Below are 23,323 nucleotides of genomic sequence, written 5' to 3' on the forward strand. Positions count from 1 at the left end.
GCCATAGAGAGAGAGGTCGTTGCTGCATTTGGCAAAGGGGAGCCAGAGGAGGTCATCAGCGTTGCCTTCAAACTAAAGGTCACTTGTGAAGACATCCACACTCTGAGGCACCTGCGCTGGTTGAACGATGAGGTAAAACGAGCCGCAGCACAGTGATATTCTGATTCAGCGTTTCTTTAAAAATACCCCTTCACTGTGTCCAGCAGTCTTTCCAAAGTTATTTGATGACTTCCACTGCAGAGCCTAGAAATCTCTGTACAGTTCTTATTTTAGGTACTTAAGGGTCTAGTGTTCTGGAAGTTCCTCTACGTCTTGTGTGATGCAGCTTCCAGGAGTTAGTCTGGGTTGTTGGAGTGGGTGGCAGGTGTTTTTATCAACCTGCAGAGGTAACCAAGTGCCAGATTCTCAAAACTGGAGTTCTCTCAGCTCTGTACTCAAGGGTGGCCAGCAAAGGCCTGTTGCTGTATTTTTGTTTTGGTAAGCCAGTGTCTTATTTTACATCTCAAGCTTACACTTTATGCTACAGATCATTAACTTCTACATGATGCTCCTGATGGAAAGAAGCAAGAAGGCAGGATATCCAACATAATATTGTTGGTGTGGGCAACATGTGCTGCTTCCAAATTGCTTTTCTTTGAAGACAGAGGGAAATTCTCCATCTTTGCATTCGTTAGGAAATCCTCCAGCAGTTTAACAGCAGCGACTGCGGTGTGTTTGTGTGCCAGTACGCGAATCACATCTCGCGAGACCAGCCGCTCACATTCACCCAGGTGAGTGAAGGTTCTGAATAGCTCCAGGCTTTTTTGCACCGCACCAGGTGTCGGGGAAGTCACACAGCAGTTGTTAATGGTGTCTGGGGCAGGGCCTGAGGTTTTGTACCTCTGTCTGGGTTTGGTGACTGGTTGCTGGGCTTGGAACTTCCCAGCGGCCTCCTCAGCAGGGCAGAGCTGTATTGTCCATCCTTACGTCTGGGGTCTGCCTCCCAGCTGAACCAGTGAGATCCCTCTGGGGCATGATGCTGCAGCCAGTGGGTTTGTGACATCTGGCCTTTGGGCCTTTTGGAGAAACGGGTTTCCCCCTGTTGTCATTGATATTAAAGAAATGTAAAGTGTGATTGAAGCAACTGGGAAGCTGCTCAGAGTCCTTTATATGGTCCTGATCCAATTTTGGTGAAACAGTTAACTAGACATGATTTAAGACTAGATTTAGGAACTAGCTATTAGGCAACGTGGCTCTGTCGGAAAGGGTGATGGATTGTGGTTTGGCCAGCAAACCATGAAGAACTGCTTGGGACTGCCAAGATTAGAGAAGAAGGAGGCAAAAGGTAATGCCAGCAAGGGGACATCACGACCACCGACTCATTGACCACCTACCCAAATGATACCACCTACTCAAAAAGGACAATAGAAGACAGAGACTGTGCACTAATTTGGATTAGAAGCAAGGAAGAAGAACCAATCACTGAAGGGAATAATTATAAATATGTATTAGTTAAGTGTATAATTATGGAAAACTCTCAAGCCAGGTGTGCTGTCTTGGGACAGACGCCCATTGACATGCATCAATGAAATAAAATACCTCGACTCTGTGTGTGTATTGGCGTTTTGCACACCGGGTTACCAGACCCCACTTGTGGCACAACACCCATTGACCAGTTAAGACACTGGTTATTTTCCTGCATGGTGGTCTTTTAGTAAAGTGCTTGTAAGCTGCTCTGTAGTCAAGTAAACCTGGTTTTGTTGGGTTGTCATGTCACCCTCTTAGGAGCTGTGTGGGTGAACCCCATGTTGTACCCAAATGGCGTGTGTTGACAGTTCTTAAAAGGAACTTAACATGAAAGAGTTAACTGGGTGTTTATGCATATGTTCTGCCTCTTTCTGCCATGACTTCCTGTTTAATGGATTCTTCTTTTCAGAATCACATGCCTTACTTCTGCAGGAAGATGGTGTGGGAAATAATCCATCAGCAGCTGCTGTGAGAGAGCACATATTTCAGGAATGGGTTCTGTTTGTTGGGTTTTCTTTTTCTGTCTCAGGAAGTTATCTAATGCAAAGAGGGAAGTATTTATGTATTTTTTAGAATAAGAATCCATCTCAGCACCTCAGAGCTGTTGAGCCCCCTCAGGAAATGCACCAGTGCCCAAAAAAAGCCGGAAGTGAAGTGATTTGTCCACAATCACACAGGGCGTCATCAGCAGAACCAGTATCTCCTGCATCCCAGGGCTTCTGCCCCAAATCTGCTGCCCCATCAGCAGCGTACTCTGGTCACAGTTGGTTTCACACTCTCCCCGGCTGGCTGTTTGGATAGCTAAATGACACGTCATCGTTACTAACAATGCTACCATCTGCCTAGGGCAGAGATGTAGCTTTAGAGCTGCAGCTGGGGTTCTTCGGATGCCACAGAAAGCAAACCTATTTCCAGGATTCTCAGGAGCAGGTTGGAGGCACACACACACCACCCATGCGGAAAGCAGGGCTCCAGCTTGCTTGGAGATCTGGAGAGAGATGGGTGGGCACAGCCAGGAGAGAAGCATATTCAAAATTACGCATTAAGCTAGTTAAACAATTAGTTTTCAAGTATATTTTACAGTATCCACATGGAAGGATATGCTCTCTTATTGAATGTGGAGTCCCCTTACAAATATTCCCGGGTTGGCATGCCAGTGTGGGATGATAGCTCTTCCAAAGGCCTCAGGCCTACAGCAACGTAAGAACTGTTGACCTCCATCATGGCACCCAGAGCCCACGTGTGTGGTTTTGCTCTGCTCCCTTCTTGTAGAGATTCACCTTAGTTCTTGCTAACTTAATTTGCAGGGAGCAGATAAATTCACCTATCACTTAAAACAGTAAAATCTTGTCTATGCAAGACAATGGATCAAACTTCTGATCTCCCATCCTTTGTCAATATGGGAAGCATTTGTACCAGATATGCCTTTGACCGGCCAAAGGGAGACATTCGGTAACTTTCGTGGAGTGCAGGGCTGAGGTTTTAAGCCATCATCTGACATTTTCTGGTGTTTACTCTCTTGGAAGTTCCCACACGGCTCATCCAAGGAAAGATCTTTACTAAAATAACCACCATTTTACACTCCTGTATAGATGTTCATTTCCCATGTTGACACAAGGGCTCAAAATGGCCGTCTTTTGTCAAAGACTCCTTCAAGTCCCCAGCTTATCAAGCTAAACCCGAACTATTTTCTAAAAAAAAAAAAAAAGAAAAACGACGTTTAGGGAGGGGCAAAGCGCTGTTGTGTAGTTCGCTGGGCTACGTCAGACGCCATGCCGACGCAGCTCTCCCCCACTAACTGCTGGAAACCGCCGCAGCGGCCGGGAGGGGACGGGACGGGAGGGGAGGGGCGGGGCGGGGCGGGGCGGGGCGGTGTAACGGCGTAACGGTGTAACGGCTGCCGCCCCGCCCGCCCGCTCAGCGCCCCCTTGCGGCCCCCTTGCGGCGGCTCCCCCCTGAAGCCTCGCGAGAGCCTCTCCCTCCAGGGGCGTGCGCGGGAAAGCGGGCGGCCGTTCTTAGCGCATGCGCAGGGGCAGCTGCCGGCTGTTCGGAGGAGAGGCGCCATTTTGGGCCTGTGCGCAGGTCGGCGGTGTCGGCGGCGCCTGGAGGCGGCGGGCCCTAGCGGCGGGCGCTGCGCTAGGGGCTTCGCCCCGCCGCCAGCCCTCGGCGGGGAGGCGGGGCCAGCGGCCCGCCATGGAGAGCGAGTACTATGGCGGGGACCAGTCAGGTAGCGGTGCGGGAGCGTCCCACACGGGAGGGGCGACCGCGGCGCTGGGCCCGGCGAGGGGGGGTGATGGGCACGGCGAGGGCCCGCGGGGATCGCCTGGCCCTGTCCGCCCGGCGGCCGCTTCCGGCTCCCGGGGCCCTTCGCGCTTACCGCGGTGTCGCGTAGCGGCGGCGCAGCCATGCCCAGGACCCGGCCGCTCCACGGAGGGTGCGCGGGGCCGGGCCGGACCGCCTCTGCCTCGGCGACAGTCAGTAACCGGCTCCGCAGGGGTCCGGGGTGACATCGGCGGGGCCGAGCCGCGTCCGCTGGCGTGATCGCAGCACGGCGGCCGCCTTGTTATTGTTTCGGTGTTTTGGTTAGTGTATCAGTCACTGGTTGCGTGCATGTTGTACGTAGTTCTGTGATGTCTTGGGGACTATCTGTGGTGGGTTTGGTCCAAACCTTTCTAGTAGATAAGGTCCAAACTCTCCGTTTCTCTGTATTTGTGCACTGTCAGAACGACTGGTTGTAGCGCTGCCTGGCTCTCTGCTCATAACCCCTGTCAGCGCTCTTTTAAACACTGGGAGATGTCACTGAGTTTTACTTTTCTTTTTTTAACTTCGGAGTAGATGATGGCGGAGCTACTCCAGTGCAAGACGAACGAGATTCAGGATCTGATGTTGAAGATGAAGGAAATGAGCAGCATTCTGGATCTGAGAATGCCAGTGTAGGGCACCATTCAGAGGTACTACTGCAACTTTATCTGGATAAAGATTACTATTCTATAAATTGATAATTTTTTCGTTTGTTTAAAGAGGCATTTTCTCTTGACTGGACTTGTGTTTATTCAGTTGTTCTTAAGGGTCTCATCTGGCAAAACCTTACTTCCAGAAAGAAATGTGTCAGGTAGTTTCTTGACCAATACGTAGGATAGGGTCTTTTTTGTTTTTCTTCTTAATTGTTATAATAGCGTTCACCACTTTGTAGTAGAAAACGTTTAATATTGTTTGCAAGACGGTAAACCTTTTGGGTTTGAAATTCTAAGCAATGGGTTATGAGGAATTTGGAATTTTACCTCAAATTCTGCACAGTAATGTAAAACACCACGCTATGGAGGCACAGATTACCAAAGAATAAATGCGCTTCCATCTTTCCTCTCAGATGTGAGTGTTGGCTCTCAAGTCTGTTTTGTGCTGTGTTTTTCACCTTGTCATTCACAAAGGAGCAGGTCCCCATGTGGAGAAGGAGCAGGTTAAGGTTCCTAAATGGGGTCTGTTCTTCCTCTGAAGATGTTCTTGCTGCAAGAAGCCTACAGCATGAAAAGGGTGGTGATGCTTGGATCCAGGGTTGTATTTGGGGCAGAGTCACTTAATTTGGGGGTGACTATATTGGTTGAAAAGAGATTCTGATAAAAGTGAAGGTTCCCTTTAGATTTCTAGGACAGTTCTGGAGTTAATCTTGATTTTGGAGAATTTTTGGTGACTTGAAATAGAATTACATCAGGTCTCACTAGGAAGGAATCATTTTGGCTAGCGAACCCGTGTCTTCTGCCAGCAAAGTTATGTTAGGGAGAACTTTTTGATACTCAAAAAATGTAATCAAAGCCATTTCATTCTGTTTTGCATATTTTGTTGCATTTCGTCTAAAAATCAGGATTGACTCTGGGTTTTCAGTGGCTATATGTTTTTAAAATTGCTTAAAATGCTTGATGTGATACACTTGATACACTGTAGCAGGCTGATGTGTCAAAAGGCTCAGCTCTGCTGTGGTATAAGTTGCAATCTTTTTTTTTTTTTTTTTTTTTTTTTTCCCTCCTCCCCTTTATTGAATTCTTACTTTCCTCAGAGTTAGAAAGTAGGTGAACATTTCATATTTGTACGAAATGAAAGTTCTGTTGTCCGTGTATTTGAATTTGAGTGTAAAGCAGATTCGGAATTTCTTTTTTGTTTGGTGTTTTTTGTTTGTTTGTTTGTTTGTTTTATAAAGGTGTTGATATTTACCATGGAAGAAATTGATCTGGTGCGAGGCAGCATCTCTTACTGTGACAATCAGGATTTCATTGTGGGAGAAAATATGTTTTTCAGCATGGGAGAAATAACTGTCTTTCAAAGGGATGCAGTACTTCTGTTTTAATGGAAAAAAATGGTGATGAGTGCATGGAGAGTCAAATGGCTGCTGCAATAATACTAAGCTTTTTCTGCTGTATATGAAAACGTGGTCATTTGTTCTTACTCTTCTATGTTCTGTGGGATTTTAGTTTTACTTACTGTGGCAAAGTAGTTGGAAATCTGGCCTAAGGAACAGGTGGTTGACTATTACTTAAATCTCCAGCTTGCTTTTTTTTGGATTTAAATAACCAGAAGGTACTAGGACATGTTATCATTGTTAACTGATCCTCCTCGTGTGCCTGCATTATTTTAAGGGCTTTGTTCTGTGACGGCTGTTGAATATTCCTCTGTAGATAAAACACTTCAGAAAGTCCATGGAGAAATATCCTCCCCAAAACCCCCAACGAACTACAACACCTTTCTGTCCAGTAGTAAATGTGAATCTTCAAGCTTTAGTGCTTTGTTTGATTCAGTTCATATCATGAATATTCGACCACTTTGTTTTGTTATGAAGTCTTACGTTCTTTGTTTTCCCTACATCAGATTCAAATTGCAACTCAAAATGCAATAATGTGGAGCTGCTGTCTCTGAAAGGAGTAGCTTTCAGTGATTTCTCATATTATTTACTCTAAATACTCTCTCATCCTCTTATTTCCTTCATCTTTAGGAATATGTGGGAGGAATGACACTCAGAGGTAATAAAACCTTTGAGACAGCCTAATCAGTTAAGTCTATTTAATTACTATTTCGTCTCTAATTCAGAACTCAGATGTAAAGAACTGGAGTTTTAAACTTTCAAACTTTTTTTTCAGGTTCTTAACTTTAAAGAAAAGGGAAGGAATTCTGAGGAATTACTTATGTAGGTCTCAGGTATGTGGGTTTTTCTTTTCCACAATTCTTTTCTGGCTTTCCTTCCCCCAATCCCACTTTATCTATAAATGTTCTCTTTGATGTCCTTACCGATTCTGCTTTAGACAAATAGAATTAGATAACATATAGTTTTAGTACAGTAATGAATATGAAATCATGTTTACAGTGTTTGTACAAGTCAGGCCCACGGAAATCTTTAATGACTTAGATTCTTGCGCTGTCTTCATGAATTAAGTTCTGGTTTGACTGTGACTGTTAACAAAGATATACAAATATCTTACATTTCTGAAGAGACAGTTGCTGATAAGGCTGTGATGGTTATGTATGCCTTAGTTTAATAGTTGTCATTCATGAGATTGTAGTGGATGGGTCGATTTTGTTGAACTTACTAAACTATCGAAGTAGTACCTCTTAAAAGTGGCTGCATGTTGATCCAATAAACTACTTGCTGACTGAAACTTTTATGTAGAAGGATAACACTGTAAATTTGATTTTGATGTATTCCTTATTTTATACTGTACTAAAGCCTCCTGTTACAGAATTCTTTCAGTTAAAAAAATTAAGGACATCTCAATTAAAATGTTTATAGATAAAGAGGAGGAAGAAAAGAAAGCAAAGGAATTAGAGAAAAATGCAGTAGCAATTACCTGAGACCTACTTGTTTTTGAGGATGTCTGATCTTTTATCTTAATTAAGTATTTGGAAAAGGAAAAATAGAAAGCTCCAAAATTACATACTCGATTTCTTTGAAAACATCTTTTTAGAGACGAACTAGTAAAAAAAGAAACAAACGAAGGGGGGAGGAGTGGAGGGGAGACCATCCTACAGAGTTTAGTCATCTTACTGTAAAGTTGCATGCACTTTTTATATTGAGTCTATTCCAAAACATTCAGAAATTCAGTAACTGTATGCAGAAGCCCTTTGCACTGGTGGCTGTGGACAGGGCCTGCCTGTTCTCTGTAGGCTCTGAGTCAGCTCTGTCTCAGCTCTGCTTTAAAGATGCTCGGTTCTGTTCAGGTGCTGAGTCTGAGGTAGTGTGTGGCTTACTGACTTGGCGAACGTAACTGCGCTTTTTGGGTTAGCTCTGGTTGTGCTTTCCAGGCTCAGGACTGTTGGCCCAGTCTGTGTAGGGGCACCTGTTTTATCCAGGTGGTTCATCTGTAGGTGGTTGTATCACAGCAGAGTTCAGCTGCTGTAACCACTGGGATTCTGTGATGCAGAGCACTGTATAATCACGGTGTGTGAGCTAATTAGGATGCATGTCTGCTCGCCATCCCCAAATGTCTGTGTTCTCAAGAGTGATTGTCAGTTTGCAGTAACAGGTTAGAGATTCAATGTATTGTAAAGTGCCTCAGTAATAGTGCTATATAATTGTAATGACTTCTTACTGAGTATTTTGCATAGGAAGTTCCTTGTAATTTAGTAATATATTCTGAATAGGTGGATATATAACCTACAGCCACACTTCTAACCTTAGAAACATTTAAGAATCGTTATCGATTCCAGTTGTTTATTTTAGTTTTGTTTGCTTGCTTGTTCACCAAAGACTTTGTAGACTGGCAGTTTGGAAGGTGATGAGCCTAATAGTTTAAACAGGATTATTTGTATTGTTTTCCTTGGTGTTGTTTAGCAAAATCCCTTATTGATGCTGACATGATTATCAGTACCTATTCAGCGTTAGCCGTCTGAATTCAAGAGAAAAGACAGCCAAACTCACCAAAAATTAAATGGCAGGAAAATAAAGATTAAAGAACTTCTGTTATTATAAACATCAATTTTGGTGTAGCCCTCTGTATTTTAGTACTTCTCAATGACCTTACCCATAACACTGCTGTGAAATCCATGTTTCCTGTTCGGTTTGCAGCTGTAGTTTTCTTTAATCTGAAATAATACAGTCAGAGAAAATACATCACATACGCGTGTTGTTAGTTTATGTCAGAGATACTGGGCAGGAGAGGGCACTCGAATTAATTTTTTTTGGTAAGAAAAAAAAAGTAAATAAAATCCCATAGCGAGCTGAGAGCAGTTGAGTGGGTGTATGGTATTCCTCAGCTGTGCATCCTCAGTTCTGTGACTTCTTAATCTTCATATTTAATTATTTAAAATTCCAAATTCATGTTTTAACAGCTCCATGTTTCCTTTCTGTAAGGAGAAATGAGAAATACTGAACAATAGTGCCGGCATGATGCAAAAGCCTGGCATTGCTCTAGAGACAGGGACAAGCAGTAGAGAGAAAACTACTCTCAATCACAGCAGCTGTTTTGTAGCTAGCATTTCACATGGAAAGAGTAAAGTTTGTTTGAAATGCATGTTTTAAAATTATATAGTCCTGATTTTTTTCCAATGTGCAGTAGCTTTCTGTTAGTGATTCTGCAGTAATTTAGAAGTTATTATTTTATCGAGTGCTGGCCAAGGGAATAAATGTGTAAGGTCTGAAAGCTTAAAAAGCATTGTTTCTTACCACTTAGTATAATTATGGAGGGAGTCGTTTCTGAAAGCAGTTAAAATCAATTTTATTCAAAATTCCTTCTTATTTCAAAGATGAATAGTATTGCCTGTTGTAGCTGCAGGATAGATACACCTGCATTATTTTGCATGGCTCTGAATGTGGGAGTAGAATGACTCCAGAAAATAAAAATAGATAGAAAGTCTGTCTTTCCAAGGAAATTAGATTGCTGACAAAACTACTTGGAAGTTCCAGGACATACAGGTCTTAAAGTATCTCCTGGGACAAAAAAATCCTCAGTTTGCAAATATGCTAATGGAAGCAGTCTGTGGCTCTGACAAAATCACCCCTGAGGAAAGCCTGGCTGAAGAGTGGAGTTGAGTATGTGGAAAAGTAGTTCCTTTTACAGTATTGTTCTTTTCAGTTGAAAACAGGATTATTGTAACAGTGACTGAGAGGTGTACTGAGTTAATGAAATGAGAGTTCAAGAGTCTTAATTTTGTGTTCTCAGGTAAATGCAATTGAAATGATTTATTTTTCTCAGGTAGAAATTAGGCGTTGCAGGAAAGATAAAACAAGATATTGTCAGTAATGATATTGACAGGCAGCTTCTGAAATAATTTTCCAAAAATGGAGCGTGTGGTTCGGTATTTTTTGCTGCGTAGAAAAAGACATACAGGATTGTGTTTCAGTTGTAAGGTTTTGAGAAGATCGGTGTATTTGAGCATCTCGGGTGTCTGGATAGGCATGGGAGCGATCGGCTTAAGGGAGAGAAGCTTTGAATCTCTTCTTACGTTCTTACACATTGAAACACACAACTTGTGGACAATAATACTCTGAAAGGTCTGACTAAAACTTTATTCCTGATTTTTTTGGTAGGCTTTTGGTCTTGATGTCTTGTTAAATAAGTTCCCTTGGCAAAGAAGGAAAGGGCACAAGCTCGCTTGAGCTTCACTCTGAAAGTAATGCACGTGCAGTTTTGGTAAATGTTTAATGCAAAAAAATACCTGTTTGAGATCTTAAGAAAAAGAAAGTGACAAGGGTGAGATACTGTTTCTTGCCTTTATTACTGGGGATTTGGACTAAACCGCTCTGAAGGCCTGACTTTTAAAAAGAAAAGCACCAGGCATTTACCCTCAAGGAACTGGACTTTTCTTAGACATGTTTATTTGAATGTTTTTTAAATTCTTTTACCATTTCCAAAATATGATTGAGCTGCAGGGTGGACAGACTTCTGTTGATCTCTTAATATTTTTCTTGATCTGAAGTATTTGTTAGTCCTTTAATGCAAATTCTCTAATACTTAGATCTGTACAGAAAGTATTTCAGTTTGCAGTACCTTGGGTAATCAAATTGGAGGACGGACAAGCAAAAATTTCAGAACATTTTTTGTTTACTTTTTAAGGGTTTTTTTGCTTAGTTGCCTGAGATTATTTTTCTCTTTCAGAATGAACACAGCGATGGAGAAGATGATGGGCAAATGGAAGAGCCTCATATGACAGACTCTGAAAATGAAGATATCCCGAGGCAAAAAGACAGTGACTCAGATGATGAGGAGCCTGCAAATCACAACGTAAGTGATTCAGACAATGAAGCGGCTCATGGAGGGAAAGACAGTGATTCTGATACTGAGGACCGTCCAAGTCGGCGTTTAAGTGACTCTGAAAATGAAGATGCCTTAAATCATCGAGCAAGTGACTCTGAAAATGGAGAACCTCACAGGGATCACAGTAGTGATTTTGAAAATGAGGAATCACACAAGCAGCCGGCCAGCGACTCGGAGAGCGAGGAGCTCCGCAAGCAGCCGGCCAGCGACTCGGAGAGCGAGGAGCTCCGCAAGCAGCCGGCCAGCGACTCGGAGAGCGAGGAGCTCCGCAAGCAGCCGGCCAGCGACTCGGAGAGCGAGAATGTTCCCAGACACAAACAAGAAATAGAGTCTGAGGATAGTGATGTGGAGGACAAGAAGGAGGACGTGCAGAACGATGCTCATCATTCAGATAACAAACATGTAAGGGAAGGATTTCAGGGCTCTGACAGTGAAGAGGAAGCTCCTAAGAGACGAAAAATACCAGACAGTGATGAAGAAGAGAAGGAGGAGGAGAAGACAGTAAAGCGGAAAACAGCTGTTCTTTCTGACAGTGAGGATGACAATGAGAAAACATGTAAGGATCTATAGTGTGAAAATAAAAATGTGATGTGACAAGCAGTAGTGTTAAATATTGGTTTTATGTGAAGAAAGCATCTAAGATAAATGTGAAAGCATAAAGCAAATTTGGTTTTAGAGCACAAGTGCATTTGTAGAGGCTATTTTTCTAACTGCATTTCTGTATGAATGTGTATCTTATACTTTTGAGTGATAAGTAGGTCTAATAGAAGTCAGAAGACTGCAGTGGTCTTGCTTTATACTGGTATCTGCTGTTGCGTTGATCATTCCTAGTCGTTTCTTTACTTTGTTGTTATTTCTCTAGTAATTTTTTCCTCTGTGTTTTGGTTTGTTTGGTGGTTGGGTTTTTTTCCATATACTGGGGGTTAGAGTCAGTTTTGAAATGATAAGCCTTTATGGATGGAGGCAGTGTATGGAGATTTCAGTTACTGATGGAATAAACAGATTTTAGAATGGATAAGTTTTTTAAGAAATGGCAGTGATTTTGTGTAGGAAGTCTAGTCAGCTTCTCTCTTGTCCAGTTCGAATTTGGGAGCATAGTGGTTTAAGAGTACCAGTTGTCACCTCTGTTACTAGGACATGTAGTAATATTCCTTTCTGTTGGCAGCTGCAAAAAAAGTACGAATCCTTTCTGATGTCGAAGAATCAGATAGTGATGCTGTTTCAGAGAAATCTGACAAAAGGAAGAAAAATATTGTGTCAGATAGTGAAGAAGAAGAAGAAAGAAAAGAGAATGCTGGGAAGAAAACAGAAGAGAAAGATCTGTTTGGCAGCGACAGTGAATCTGGAAATGAACAAGAGTAAGTGCTTCTGGGAATGTGAATTCCTTCAGGGTTGCAGATGGTGAGACTGGTCATGAATGGAGAAGGGATGAATCCCAACCAGAGAATGATTGTCCACCTTCATTTGTGGTGTGAAGAGTAAGGTTAGTAGTAGGTAGCAGAATGAAAGGTGGATCTCCACACAGTCATTAGAAATTTTGCAGAAAATGCATTTCTCACTGTTGCAGTCTAAATAGGTAAATGTTACTGTTACCTTCACAGGAACCTGATTGCAGATATATTTGGAGAATCTGGTGATGAGGAAGAAGAGGAATTTACAGTAAGTGTAAATGTGGATGTCTCTTGTTCACGTGCTAGATCTAATCTTCGTGGGAAGGTACTCCAGAGTGAGTGTTCGAGTTTGAACTCATGTTTAAGGATATGCTGTATCAGGAGGGAAGCTTTATATATGCTGGCTCACTGGGGTAGTCTTTGGATTAAATAATGTTTACAGCTTTTCTGTTGGGAGAGTTATTGGTGTGAAAGTCACAAGTTGAATTAGGAAGCCTTTGTTCCTCTTTCTTCTAGATCCTCTGCAGGCTTACCTGAAGCTTTTTGATTATCAGTGTCAGGTGCCTGAGTAGATGCTCAGTCACAGAATCCATACACTCAGTTAATCCATACACTGATTTGCACTGTCTTCACCCATCAGGGTTTTAACCAGGAAGATTTGGAGGAGGAGAAAGGTGATGCAGACATGAAGGAGACAGCAGATGAATCGGACTCTGACGATAACATCAAAAGAGGGAAGCAGTAAGTCAGTCTGTTACATACTGCTTCGTTAATAGCAAATGCAAGGTTTTAGTGAAAGGGCTCCTCTAAAGACTCAGTTTAGAAAGACATGGGACTGCGTTTCTGCAGAAAGTGTGTTCTCATAAACTATGACAGAAGGTCCTCTGTCAGCCTGTACCGTTAGTCACTTGGCGATCCATAGCAGATTACCTGGGCTGCTGCTTCAGAGAACAGTAATTCATGGTTCATACCAAAACCTGGGTGAAATGAATATCTAATCAAACAAGCATCTAACTCTGCTTTCAGCAGTTCAGCATTGGGGTCACAGGTGTGTTTCTCTGCTGGTGTAAGGGATAAGGTATGGCAGGACTTGCCATCAGCATGTCTCCTGTTTCCTGTCTGCTCCAGTACATCAGAGCGGTGCTTTGCAGGTACAGGAAAGATGAATCTTCACCAGCTTCAGTGACAGCTTTACCGTGTTCTGAACCCTGGATCTTACACCTGTGCATGTCGTTAGCTATTTCAGCAAGGTCCTGCAGACTCCTGAGGGCATCTCGGGGCGACTGATGCCCTTTGCTAGTTTCCCAGTTTGAGTACTGAGGGTAACTAATTACCTTACGGGGACATTGAGACATGATGCCTGTAGATTTATTGGAGAATTTTTAAAAGGTTGTGCTACAGAAATCCAAAATTATTTCATACAAAGACTGTAAGATCAACCATCAGCGAACTCTCTTCTTGCATTTCAGTATGGACTTCATGTCAGATTTTGACATGATGCTGCAACGAAAGAAGAGTATGAGTGGCAAGCGTAGACGAAACCGTGATGGTGGAACTTTTATTAGTGATGCAGATGATGTGGTCAGTGCTATGATTGTGAAGATGAATGAAGCTGCTGAGGTGAGTTTTCTGGGCTCCAAAGACACATTAAAATCCAGTTCCATTCCATGGGAAAATCTTGTAATCAGTAAAATACAGAAATCTGGCTGGTACTCAGGAGGAGTAATCTGTACGCTACGGAAAGCTTCCAATATCTAAATAACTGTTTAAATGTTATTTTACTACTCAGAATTAAAACATTTCTTCTATTGAAATTTGGAGAAAATATTTATTCATTTTAAAGATGAAAATTCGTTAACTTGCTAAACTTTGATCAGATGAGATCAGCTGTCCTATAAAGAGGGATGTGTACGTATGCTATAAACTGCATGAATAAGTATATCAAACACTGAGAAAGGGACTATGTTTTATTTTCATTATGCAGTTACTACCATATGTAGTACTTTGGTGTTTGTTCCTGAGAAGAACCCTTTTCTGAACTGTTGGAATGACAGTACCTTGGTAAATGATGGTAGAGCAACAGAATTATGGGAGAATTATGCCTTGGCAGACTGCCTCTTTTCAAGGATTCTCCTTTAATATGTTTCTGTGCAAGGTTTATTGGGGTCTTACCTTTTGTTGTGTATCTTCTGTTGTGGTCGTAGTTTTGTTGGAGTAGCAATAAAATTAACATACAGCACTGCGAAACTCATTCAAACCAATTGGGGAGAATACACGGAACTTTAGAAAGAGGAATCTTGCAAATAACAACAAAAAAGAGAATCTTCGTGAGAACAAGATAAGAAGAATAACATGTTTGGGGAGGAAGGGGAGAGGGAGGTAGGGATCTGGGAGGCAACTGAGACTTCTTGGTCTTTCTTGGACAAGATGATATCCAAATGTTTCAAATGAAGCCATAAAGTTTGAAATGCTGGAGGAAGGAAGAGCTGAGCTCCAATACTGTGGTGCCTTTAATTCTGTAGCATGTGCCTGTCAAACCATTCTGGGGCATGAAGAGCAGGAGAAGGGCATTAGAAGAAACTCCTCCCTTGCAATAAAAAAACATTGTGCAGAAAGAGCCTTCAGTGTATTAAGATGCGTGGAAAGTAATTGCCACAGCAGGAGGTAAATCTGTGATTGTAATGGGTCTTTTTGGTACGGGCGCCCAAGTACTGAACAGTGACATTATGTCCTTGGATGATGGTCACTTTGAAACCCAGTCTTTGTTTTAGCATGACGCACATTTGTGTGCTCTTTTACTTGGACCATGCTTCATCCTAAACCTCTAGGTTATCCAGTTACATACTTCGCTGAAGTGAACATGCTTTTTTCTCACTTCCCATTGTTTTGGTTAGCTATTTTTCTGTTGTTCCAGTGAGATTTTGTTTTCAAGGTTTCTAGGTTGTCTGTGCATAGCTAGCGTGGAGGACTCTGCAGATCTCCAGTTTATTGCATTCGACCAAAATCATGAAATGGAAAAAAAAAAATGTAATTTTAGGGGGCATCTCCTAACGTGGTGCTTTTAAGGAAAATGTTGACTAAAGTGGGGACCCTTTTTGAAGAGAAGTCATCATATAATGTGTTTTGGGGCTGTAGGAAGATGGAGCAGGGTGCAAAGTTAGTGTAATCCTGCCAAAGTTGCACTTATTTAATGGACTAATTAATCTCTTTCCTGTAAATGTTGTTAAGGATAAGCATTGCTGATTCTTCTTTTCATTAACTTGTGCTGATTCTTCAACTCCCTACAGGAGGATCGACAGCTGAATACACAAAAGAAACCAGCACTAAAGAAATTAACATTACTACCAACTGTAGTTATGCATCTTAAAAAGTGAGTTTTCATTCTCCCAGTTAATTAACATCTTGGGGAATGTTGGGAATTTGGTAGATTTCATGGAGTGACTTTGTACTGAGTATGCAGTGAAATGCTTTTTTTTTAAATGCCTTTTTTTTTTTTTTCTTCCAAGTAAATGCTGGAGCTAGGTGGCCTCCAAACCCTAAAATTCTACCTAATTTCACCTGGTAATTTGACATGAAACAAACTCAAATGCACTGTTGTGCTGAAGGAAAATCACATCTTAAGATTGTGATGTAGTATATGACTTTGTGGCTTCTCTTTACTTTAACTTTCTTTAAATTTTAAACTTTCTAGGCAGGACCTCAAAGAAACTTTCATCGATAGTGGTGTCATGTCTGCCATCAAAGAGTGGCTTTCTCCTCTTCCAGACCGAAGTCTGCCAGCACTGAAAATACGAGAGGAGCTTCTGAAGATCCTGCAAGAGGTTTGAAACTGACTTTTAACCATATTTGATTCATGGCTTCTCCATGGTTTTACAATTGTGTGCTTTAGGGAAATGTTTGGTGATAAATGTACTGCAGCTGCTGCCAGTGGTCTGTGCAGTGGAATACACAAGGAAGCAAACTGCAAAATAGATGTGCTTGTTAAAAAGTTGCATGATTTTAATGAGTCTTGTGCTGTAGACATGCTGTCTAGCTGAACAAAATTTGGCTAGGGAACTTCAGGCATTGTTGTTAGAAAAATTTTGCCCATGTTCACAACAAAGCAAATAGCTCTGCTAGCAGCTGGCCAGAAGCCATTTCTGAGAGTCTCAGGTGAACTACAGACATAAAGTTCCTTCTCTCAGGCAGTTACGTGCTATGGCATTTCTAGATACATCTAAACTGCTTAGTCACTCACCTTTCCTCATTCTCAGTGGCTCATACGTTGTGAGTGGTCACTTTAATTAGTCATTGCTGAGTTCATAAAATAAGCACGGCATAGTCTGATAGTGAAGCAGAAGTGAAATTTTTCTTGCAGCACCACTAGCCAGCTTTATTTGACTGAAGCTCTAGAAATACCTCTCCTTGCTAAGAATTTGCAAGAGTCGTGCCTGTATTTAGATTATTTGGCCCTGCCTGTTTCAGGTTTATGTGCAAAGCTTAGTGAGGAGTCATTTGCTATCTGTCCCTGAGGTTTTTTTCTCTCTCGTGGTCCCTTCTGTCCTATTGAAGTATGCTGTGCACTAGAAAGCCCATTGTACCGAGTGCAGACTTTTAGCGTTTGTAGCTAAGCTGGTTACTTGAATGCTTTTGCACATAAGTTTCTATCTTTAGAAAATAATGCTTTGAAGGCAGTAACTCAATTCTTGGGTAATACAAGCAAAAGAGCATTTGGAGTAAATAGTTCTGGAAACTTACTTAATTTTGTGTATAAACCCCAAGAATGTTAATGCAAATCTCTAGGCTTTGGTGTTTGATACTTTAACCAGTTCCTAGTGGGACAATGAAAAATGCTAATTTTTTTGAGCTTATTGTGAAGGTGGGTTTTGATCTTTTTGCAAAGTTCAGTGACACCATTAATGTTCAGACACGATTTCTTTCATTTTCTGACTTTTCCTTCACCCTGCAGCTGCCCAGTGTGAGCCAAGAGACCCTGAAGCACAGTGGCATTGGACGAGCTGTGATGTACCTCTACAAACACCCCAAAGAGTCGAGACCTAACAAGGATATGGCAGGGAAACTAATCAGTATGTAAACCTCCCTTTGCCTTGCATCAGTGAGGTTTCACTGATAATTAATTGACTTCTGCATCAGTCTCTGTGGCATGTTTTTTGCTCTCGTCTGTAGTAGAATTAAGTCTGCAATGTAGGAATCTCACTAATCTGTTTAATTGCTTTCTTTGTCGAGCTCTTAACAAGTGCTATTCCATTAACTTCTTCATGCACCTTTTCCTATTTCTTTCCTTCTTGTTCTAAACCAGAGGATGGCATTTATTTTGCCCAGATTCTCTCTTGGCTAGTTGTCCAGACCTCATGTATATGCTACAGAGGCAGGAAGGTGCTGCCAGAAGACTGTTTATTCCATGGACTTTAGAGAGATCTTGGGTGACTGAAATTTTACTTCTTAAACAACTGTAGTCCATGTGTAGTGCATTCCATCCTGAATGTCTGCAAACTAATTATAAACTTAGTTTCTTTAGGAACTATTTTGCATATTTCTAAAGTAGCATTCACTGTGGTGTGCAGGAGTTCCTGACAGCTGAGAGAGATTCTAAAAGAGCAGGCAACAGCCAGAGATTTCATGGATGAAAGCGTTTTCTTACTGTCCACAAGGCTGGATTTCCCTGAAATATTAAGAGATCAAAAATCACTTGTTTGGTTGAAAGGAAGCATAAATACTTTGAAAGCTGTATTTGGTCACCAGAATGGATGAAGATAAGCTTCAGAGGCCTAGCATTCATTAAGCAATATTTTATTATTTTTTAATAGATGAATGGTCTCGACCCATCTTTGGCCTTACCTCAAACTACAAAGGCATGACAAGAGAAGAGAGGGAACAGAGAGATTTGGAACAGATGCCTCAGCGAAGGAGATTGAGCAGGTAGGAGCAGCAGGCAGAAACGTGAAATCCTTTCTTTTTAAGGCTCCATCAAGAAAAACAAAATGGTATGTAACTATTAAGGGAAATAATAGGATAATAAGTGAGGACCTCTCTGCTTTCTTTTACCACACTTGACTGTCTTTTAAAAGTACTCTTTCTCTGTGTACAGGTGCCCATAAAATTTTATTTTTCTTGCAGTTCTGGTGGTCAGACTCCCCGCAGGGACCTGGAAAAAGTGTTAACTGGAGAGGAAAAGTAGGTTGGATTTTTTTTTTTTAATTTTTGATTAGAAAATAGCATTTTAATAGCACTAACAATGTGCAATTTGTTTTGATGTTTTAGAGGCAACGGTTATACAGTGTGGTTCAGAGGTACAACATGATATATCGCTTGTACTACTTTCTGTATAAGATTTGTCTCTAGCAGTCACATCTTTTTTTTCTGCAGGGCTCTTAGACCCGGAGACCCTGGGTTCTGTGCCCGTGCGAGGGTGCCAATGCCCTCCAACAAGGACTATGTGGTCAGACCAAAGTGGAATGTGGAGATGGAGTCCTCCAGGGTAAGCACTGCCATGTGGGAGTAGCTTAGAGAGTCCGTGTCTCTGATTAAGCCTGGGAATCTGTCACCTTATAGCCGTCGTTACTGTACAACACAGTGGTACTTTTAAGTGTCTCTTCTAATGTGAGTAATCAGTAAGTTCTGCTATCAAGTGGGCTGTTGGAAGCTTATCAAATACTTTCACTTGGGTATTGTGGCTTCTCTTGCCAAAAAAAGATTTCCATGTTAACTGTTCTAGGGTTTCTCTCTAGGGCAAGAATCTGATTACAGACCTCTTCATTTTAGAGTATTTTGAACTAAAGCTACAATTCAGTGTGTCGCTGATACTTTTGTACCTCTCCCAGTTTTTGTATCGTGTTGTTCTGATAATAGTCCAGTTTTCCCAAACTTCGAGGTTTTGGTATACATTAACAGTGCCAGTAGAGGCTTTTGCCTTGCTTTATTTGGTTAATCCATCTACCTTGTACAGTTTAATTTGAAAGCAGAGTACATGATAGAACACATGTAGATGGAAGAAGTAATAATTACTGTGCTTTCTGCTGTTATCTTTCCTTCTGTGCATTAATTGAGCTATTGTTTCTAGCCCGGGACTATTAAGAGAGGTATTAGTCGCTTGGAAAAACACAAGAGACGGTTTGCTGAACAGAAACGACTCAGCAAAGTGCATCGGGCCATCAAGTTCAGCATTGAAGGCAACAGGATGCCCCTGTAGCCATGACACTGCCTTCCCCAAGTTTGAGAGGTATCCCTCAAGGGAGGTGTGAACAGTGCATGTGCTTCAGCTGTTGGCAGTTTGCACATACAGGAGAGGAGTGTGTGCACCCTAACTTAAACTTGGAAGACTCTCATGTTCTTTCATGTCTGTACTGTGACCTAAAAGGGAACTTGTACAAGAAAAAGTAGGCTGTAGCACATAACATGTGCCACAATAGCTGCCTCAACAGCTTCCGGTTACAAATGACAGGCGTTAAATGAAAGTACCTGTACTCAAAAATAGCTTTGCACCACCTGTCGTTTTGAATGCTGTTCTGACTTAATTAGGTTCTCTGGGTTTACCTGAACTGACACAGGAATTCTTAGCCCTTCATGTAGGGCCGTATGTCACCGTGTACCAACATCTGTGGCTGATGTTTTACTGGTCCAAAGTAAGGTGTTTTTCACACCTGCTCTTTGAAGGAAGTTGAGTGATGTGAGACTTGAGGGGTGGTTGACAGGAGGCAGAGAACAAGGCCTCTGCGGACCAGGAGGAGAAGAATCCCCTGCTGTGAATGCGGAGTCGGGTGAGGTCAATCAATGACACACATCAGTGTGGGAATTGTCTCGACAGTTTCTAGTCTGCATTTCAGTTCTGTGAGCAGGCCTGCCACAAACTAATAGAGACAGGAGGAGGCTAGCACAAGTGGTAGATAACAATTGAGTTTAAGCTTCATATTTATTTGTTTAAAAAAAAAAAAACTTTTTTTATAAATCACTGTGAAATTGCAGATGTAATTTTAGTGAATAGGTTTTGAATAAAGTTTATTTAAAATCAGTGTGTCAGGAGCACCTTCCTCAGTGATGGGAACAAGAGGTTCAGTTTCTAATACATGTTTTATGTCAGATATTAAGTAGCATGTTCTGGGTATCTCTGTTCTCCCAAGCTTAAACGGTGTGAAGTTTCCATCATCTGTTGTTTCTGTTATCTAGTTAGTGAAAATGGCTTTCTAGGAAGTAACGGCTATGGATTGGAAGGTCCTTGCTGTTTGTCTTCGGTGGCATTTCTTTACAGAATCACTGTATTTAGTCTGTGAAAAATAACTGCTGCGTCATCTTAGTCTTTCCTTTGCAGTTAAAAATGCAGAGATGAAATGCAGTAACTGTTCTAGGAACTTGTATGGTCAGCTTAGGCATTTCTTTTGCTTCCCCCTTCACCCCCTTTCCCCCAATAATCTCTTGCTTTATAAATACTAATCAGTGACCTTTAAAATAAATTGCGGTTTGGAATTGCTATGTCAACTCAATCCACCTCAGTTACTGTGTATTTGTATCTAAAAATCTCTCCACCCCCTCCCAGGAAGCGTGTCTGTGTGACACTGCGGGGCAGTACATTTCTGACACTGAACTCCAGCCAACACAGATACAAGACTGTTCCAAACTGTATATGCAGCCGGCATGTGAACAACTAACGTGGCTGTTAATCCCTGCAGTGCGAAAGCTTTCCTGTGTGATGTTTGTGAGTGCAACTGCCTCCATATATGCGATGCCTAGATTGGGGGAAACATTTTATCCACTTTTTGTGGGGAGAGAACGCTGCAGACGTGCACACATGCACACAACCAGTTGGAACCAGTGGCTTCATCACCTCCCTCTTGCAGGTTTAACCTTGCATGCATCACTTTTCTTGAACCTCTGGGACGTCTGCTTTTTTTCAGTGGTAATTATTAGTCTTATTTTTTAAGTTCCAGGGGACCTCTAAGAAAGGGGTGAGTCGACTGGACAAACAGATGCGGAAATTCACAGATATCAGGAAAAAAAGCAGATCAGCCCATGCGGTGAAAATCAGCATTGAGGGCAATAAGATGCCATTGTGACCCTTCACAGAATACCCCATGATCTCTGCTGTAAGACAGTACACCCATAGACTCTTGGGAGACCTTTAAATTTTTTAACAACTTGTTTGGGTTTTTATTTTTTAGTGAATCTTTAAATTGTTGGTTCAGGTTCTGGTATAAGTGTTGTCTGAGGACTGTGAATATGGGGACTCCTTTCTCCTGATTGTATTTAAACCTGCTCTATTGTGTCCTTTGTACAGATCACATATTTGTTGTATTGCAACACTTTAGACAATAAAACATCTTCTGTTTTTTCGGGGGGCTGTCTGTTGATTGCTCAAGAGAATGTATGTGCTCAAGAGAATGTATGGGCCACCTGGTATGTGGAAAAGCTGCTAATGGTTAATTTTCTGTTTACCTTTGTGCATTTCCTCTTTATTCAGTGCTTTATTAATTAGGATGAGAGTTTTTTTTTCTGTCTCTGTGCCTGCCACCCCACACCTTTTTGTTTGTTTGTTTTGGTTTTTTGGTGTTTTTTTTTTTTGTAGTTCTCTCACTGTAGAGATGAGGGACTGTAGGCAGGCTCCATCTAAATCCTAAGAGGTGCTACCTTAAAGTACTTTCCCATGTGGTCTGTGCAGTCGTAATACAGTTTGTCATCAAAATTAATCGTAATAGCTTGGCATCATGTGGTCTCTGATGCAAAAAAAAAAAAAAGGTTCTATTTCTTGTGGAATCGTAATAATGGACTTTTACAAGGCTTGGAACAAAGCTGAGGAACAGCACCACTCATCAGTGTGAGTGCTGTGTTAGGTTTCTTAACTTAAAACTTCATAGTGAAGGGTAAGAAAGGTCACGAAAAAAAATCAAATTTTTTTTTACATGGGTCCTAAAGAGCACTTATTAATTGCAGCAGAAAGAAGCAGCAGAGAAAGGCAATGCTGTGAAGATGGCAGTGTTAGTTGGGGGATATTAGTCTGGCCCATTGGTACTTTTTCACTTGCATTTTTGGCATTGGACACTTTAAGTATGAAGCTGCTTATGCTGTGTGGGGAAATCAGCCTCTTGGAGGCATGGGTGGGTGCAGATGGTCTATCTTTTGTTATAGCTAGAGAAGTTAGATCTTGCTGTGTGAGCTTTTTCCCCATCAAGTGTGTTCATAAATATTTCACACCTGAATTACTGGTTTTCATCAAAAACCAGGAGAGGTAAATTGTGTACATGAAGGGCTGGGGGGGCGCTGTCAGAATAAGAAAAAGGGGTTTATTAAAAAAGTGGGGAAAAAAGGACAGTTCTGTTGCTGCTTCTGCAAGTCTCTGGAGTGCTCTGCCCAGGGCTGGGAGCACAAAGCCCACCTTCATGCTGCTCCTTGCCAGCCGCTGCAGCTGAGCAGCACTGTAAGCCAGGCTGAGGCACAGGAGATGGCCTTTCCTCACAGCTCCCCCCGCCGCCCCCCCCCCCCCCCCCCCCCGAATTTCAGAATTGTACCATACAGCCCTGCATTCCTCCAGCTGCAGCCAGGTGCGTTCCCTCTCAGACAGTTTATCCCCTGCAGTGTGTAACACTGCAAACATGGCTTTTGTATCAGAAAACATTTGTAATGTAGTAACCTGAACTGTACTTGAGGTGAGAGTAGTACCTGGTGACAGAACTTCACAGATCCTTAACTACTGTGTTCAGCACCATGTTTCATAACAAGAGGACAGCTGACACTATCAGAAATGCACTTCCTTTTCTAAACAACTAAGTCACACCCAGGACTATGTGCCTGGGTTTTGTGATATGGATGTAGGCTTGAGAAATTGAAAGCTTTTTCTTCGGAAAAAAAAAAAAAACCACAACCCTTGTTGAGAGGAATTTACTGTAGTTGCCTCGTGTGTTATTTGCAGAATAGTTCTTTATTATACACAAATATTTTACTCAGTAATACTTGAATGAACAATTTAACCAGTTACAGCAAACAGACACTCAAAATTTCTTTGAAGATAATCTTGATTTTACACCATTAAGGACAGAAACTGCATCGTGGCCTAGACTGAAACACTCTTAATAGAATTGTCCCTGCTTTTAAAGATGGTATTAAGAAAAGTTGATTGGAAAAGTTTATCTACATGAACAAGGGAGAGAAAAGAGCTTTTCACTTCCCCAGTTGTCAAGTGAAAGTGCAAGTAAGAGTGGAGAG

The 23,323-nt window shown here is 41.8% G+C and overlaps 1 protein-coding gene across 5 annotated transcripts in view; it reads left to right on the plus strand.

Moving 5' to 3' along the window:
• IWS1 (interacts with SUPT6H, CTD assembly factor 1) overlaps positions 1-21,456 on the plus strand; it is a 112,383-nt gene extending 90,927 nt beyond the window's left edge. The window contains exons 1-14 of one of the 5 annotated variants that reach the window (XM_086468005.1): positions 3,670-3,739; positions 4,342-4,457; positions 10,584-11,298; positions 11,908-12,100; positions 12,344-12,401; positions 12,774-12,874; positions 13,603-13,753; positions 15,421-15,503; positions 15,825-15,954; positions 17,082-17,199; positions 17,941-18,052; positions 18,251-18,307; positions 18,500-18,611; positions 21,049-21,456. In XM_086468005.1, the coding sequence (XP_086324131.1) occupies positions 3,700-3,739; positions 4,342-4,457; positions 10,584-11,298; positions 11,908-12,100; positions 12,344-12,401; positions 12,774-12,874; positions 13,603-13,753; positions 15,421-15,503; positions 15,825-15,954; positions 17,082-17,199; positions 17,941-18,052; positions 18,251-18,307; positions 18,500-18,611; positions 21,049-21,180 (2,118 nt within the window). In that variant the 5' untranslated portion in view covers positions 3,670-3,699 and the 3' untranslated portion in view covers positions 21,181-21,456. Of the gene's footprint in view, positions 1-3,669; positions 3,740-4,341; positions 4,458-6,493; positions 6,545-6,632; positions 6,691-10,583; positions 11,299-11,907; positions 12,101-12,343; positions 12,402-12,773; positions 12,875-13,602; positions 13,754-15,420; positions 15,504-15,824; positions 15,955-17,081; positions 17,200-17,940; positions 18,053-18,250; positions 18,308-18,499; positions 18,612-19,193 lie in introns of those variants that run through there. The other 4 variants (XM_086468004.1, XM_086468006.1, XM_086468002.1 and 1 more) reach the window with 4 other exon arrangements.
• The last annotated feature ends 1,867 nt before the right edge of the window (positions 21,457-23,323 follow it).

This window comes from Leptosomus discolor, chromosome 7 (genome assembly GCF_034619465.1).
Source record: "Leptosomus discolor isolate bLepDis1 chromosome 7, bLepDis1.hap2, whole genome shotgun sequence".
NCBI classification, from domain to species: Eukaryota; Metazoa; Chordata; class Aves; order Leptosomiformes; family Leptosomidae; genus Leptosomus; species Leptosomus discolor.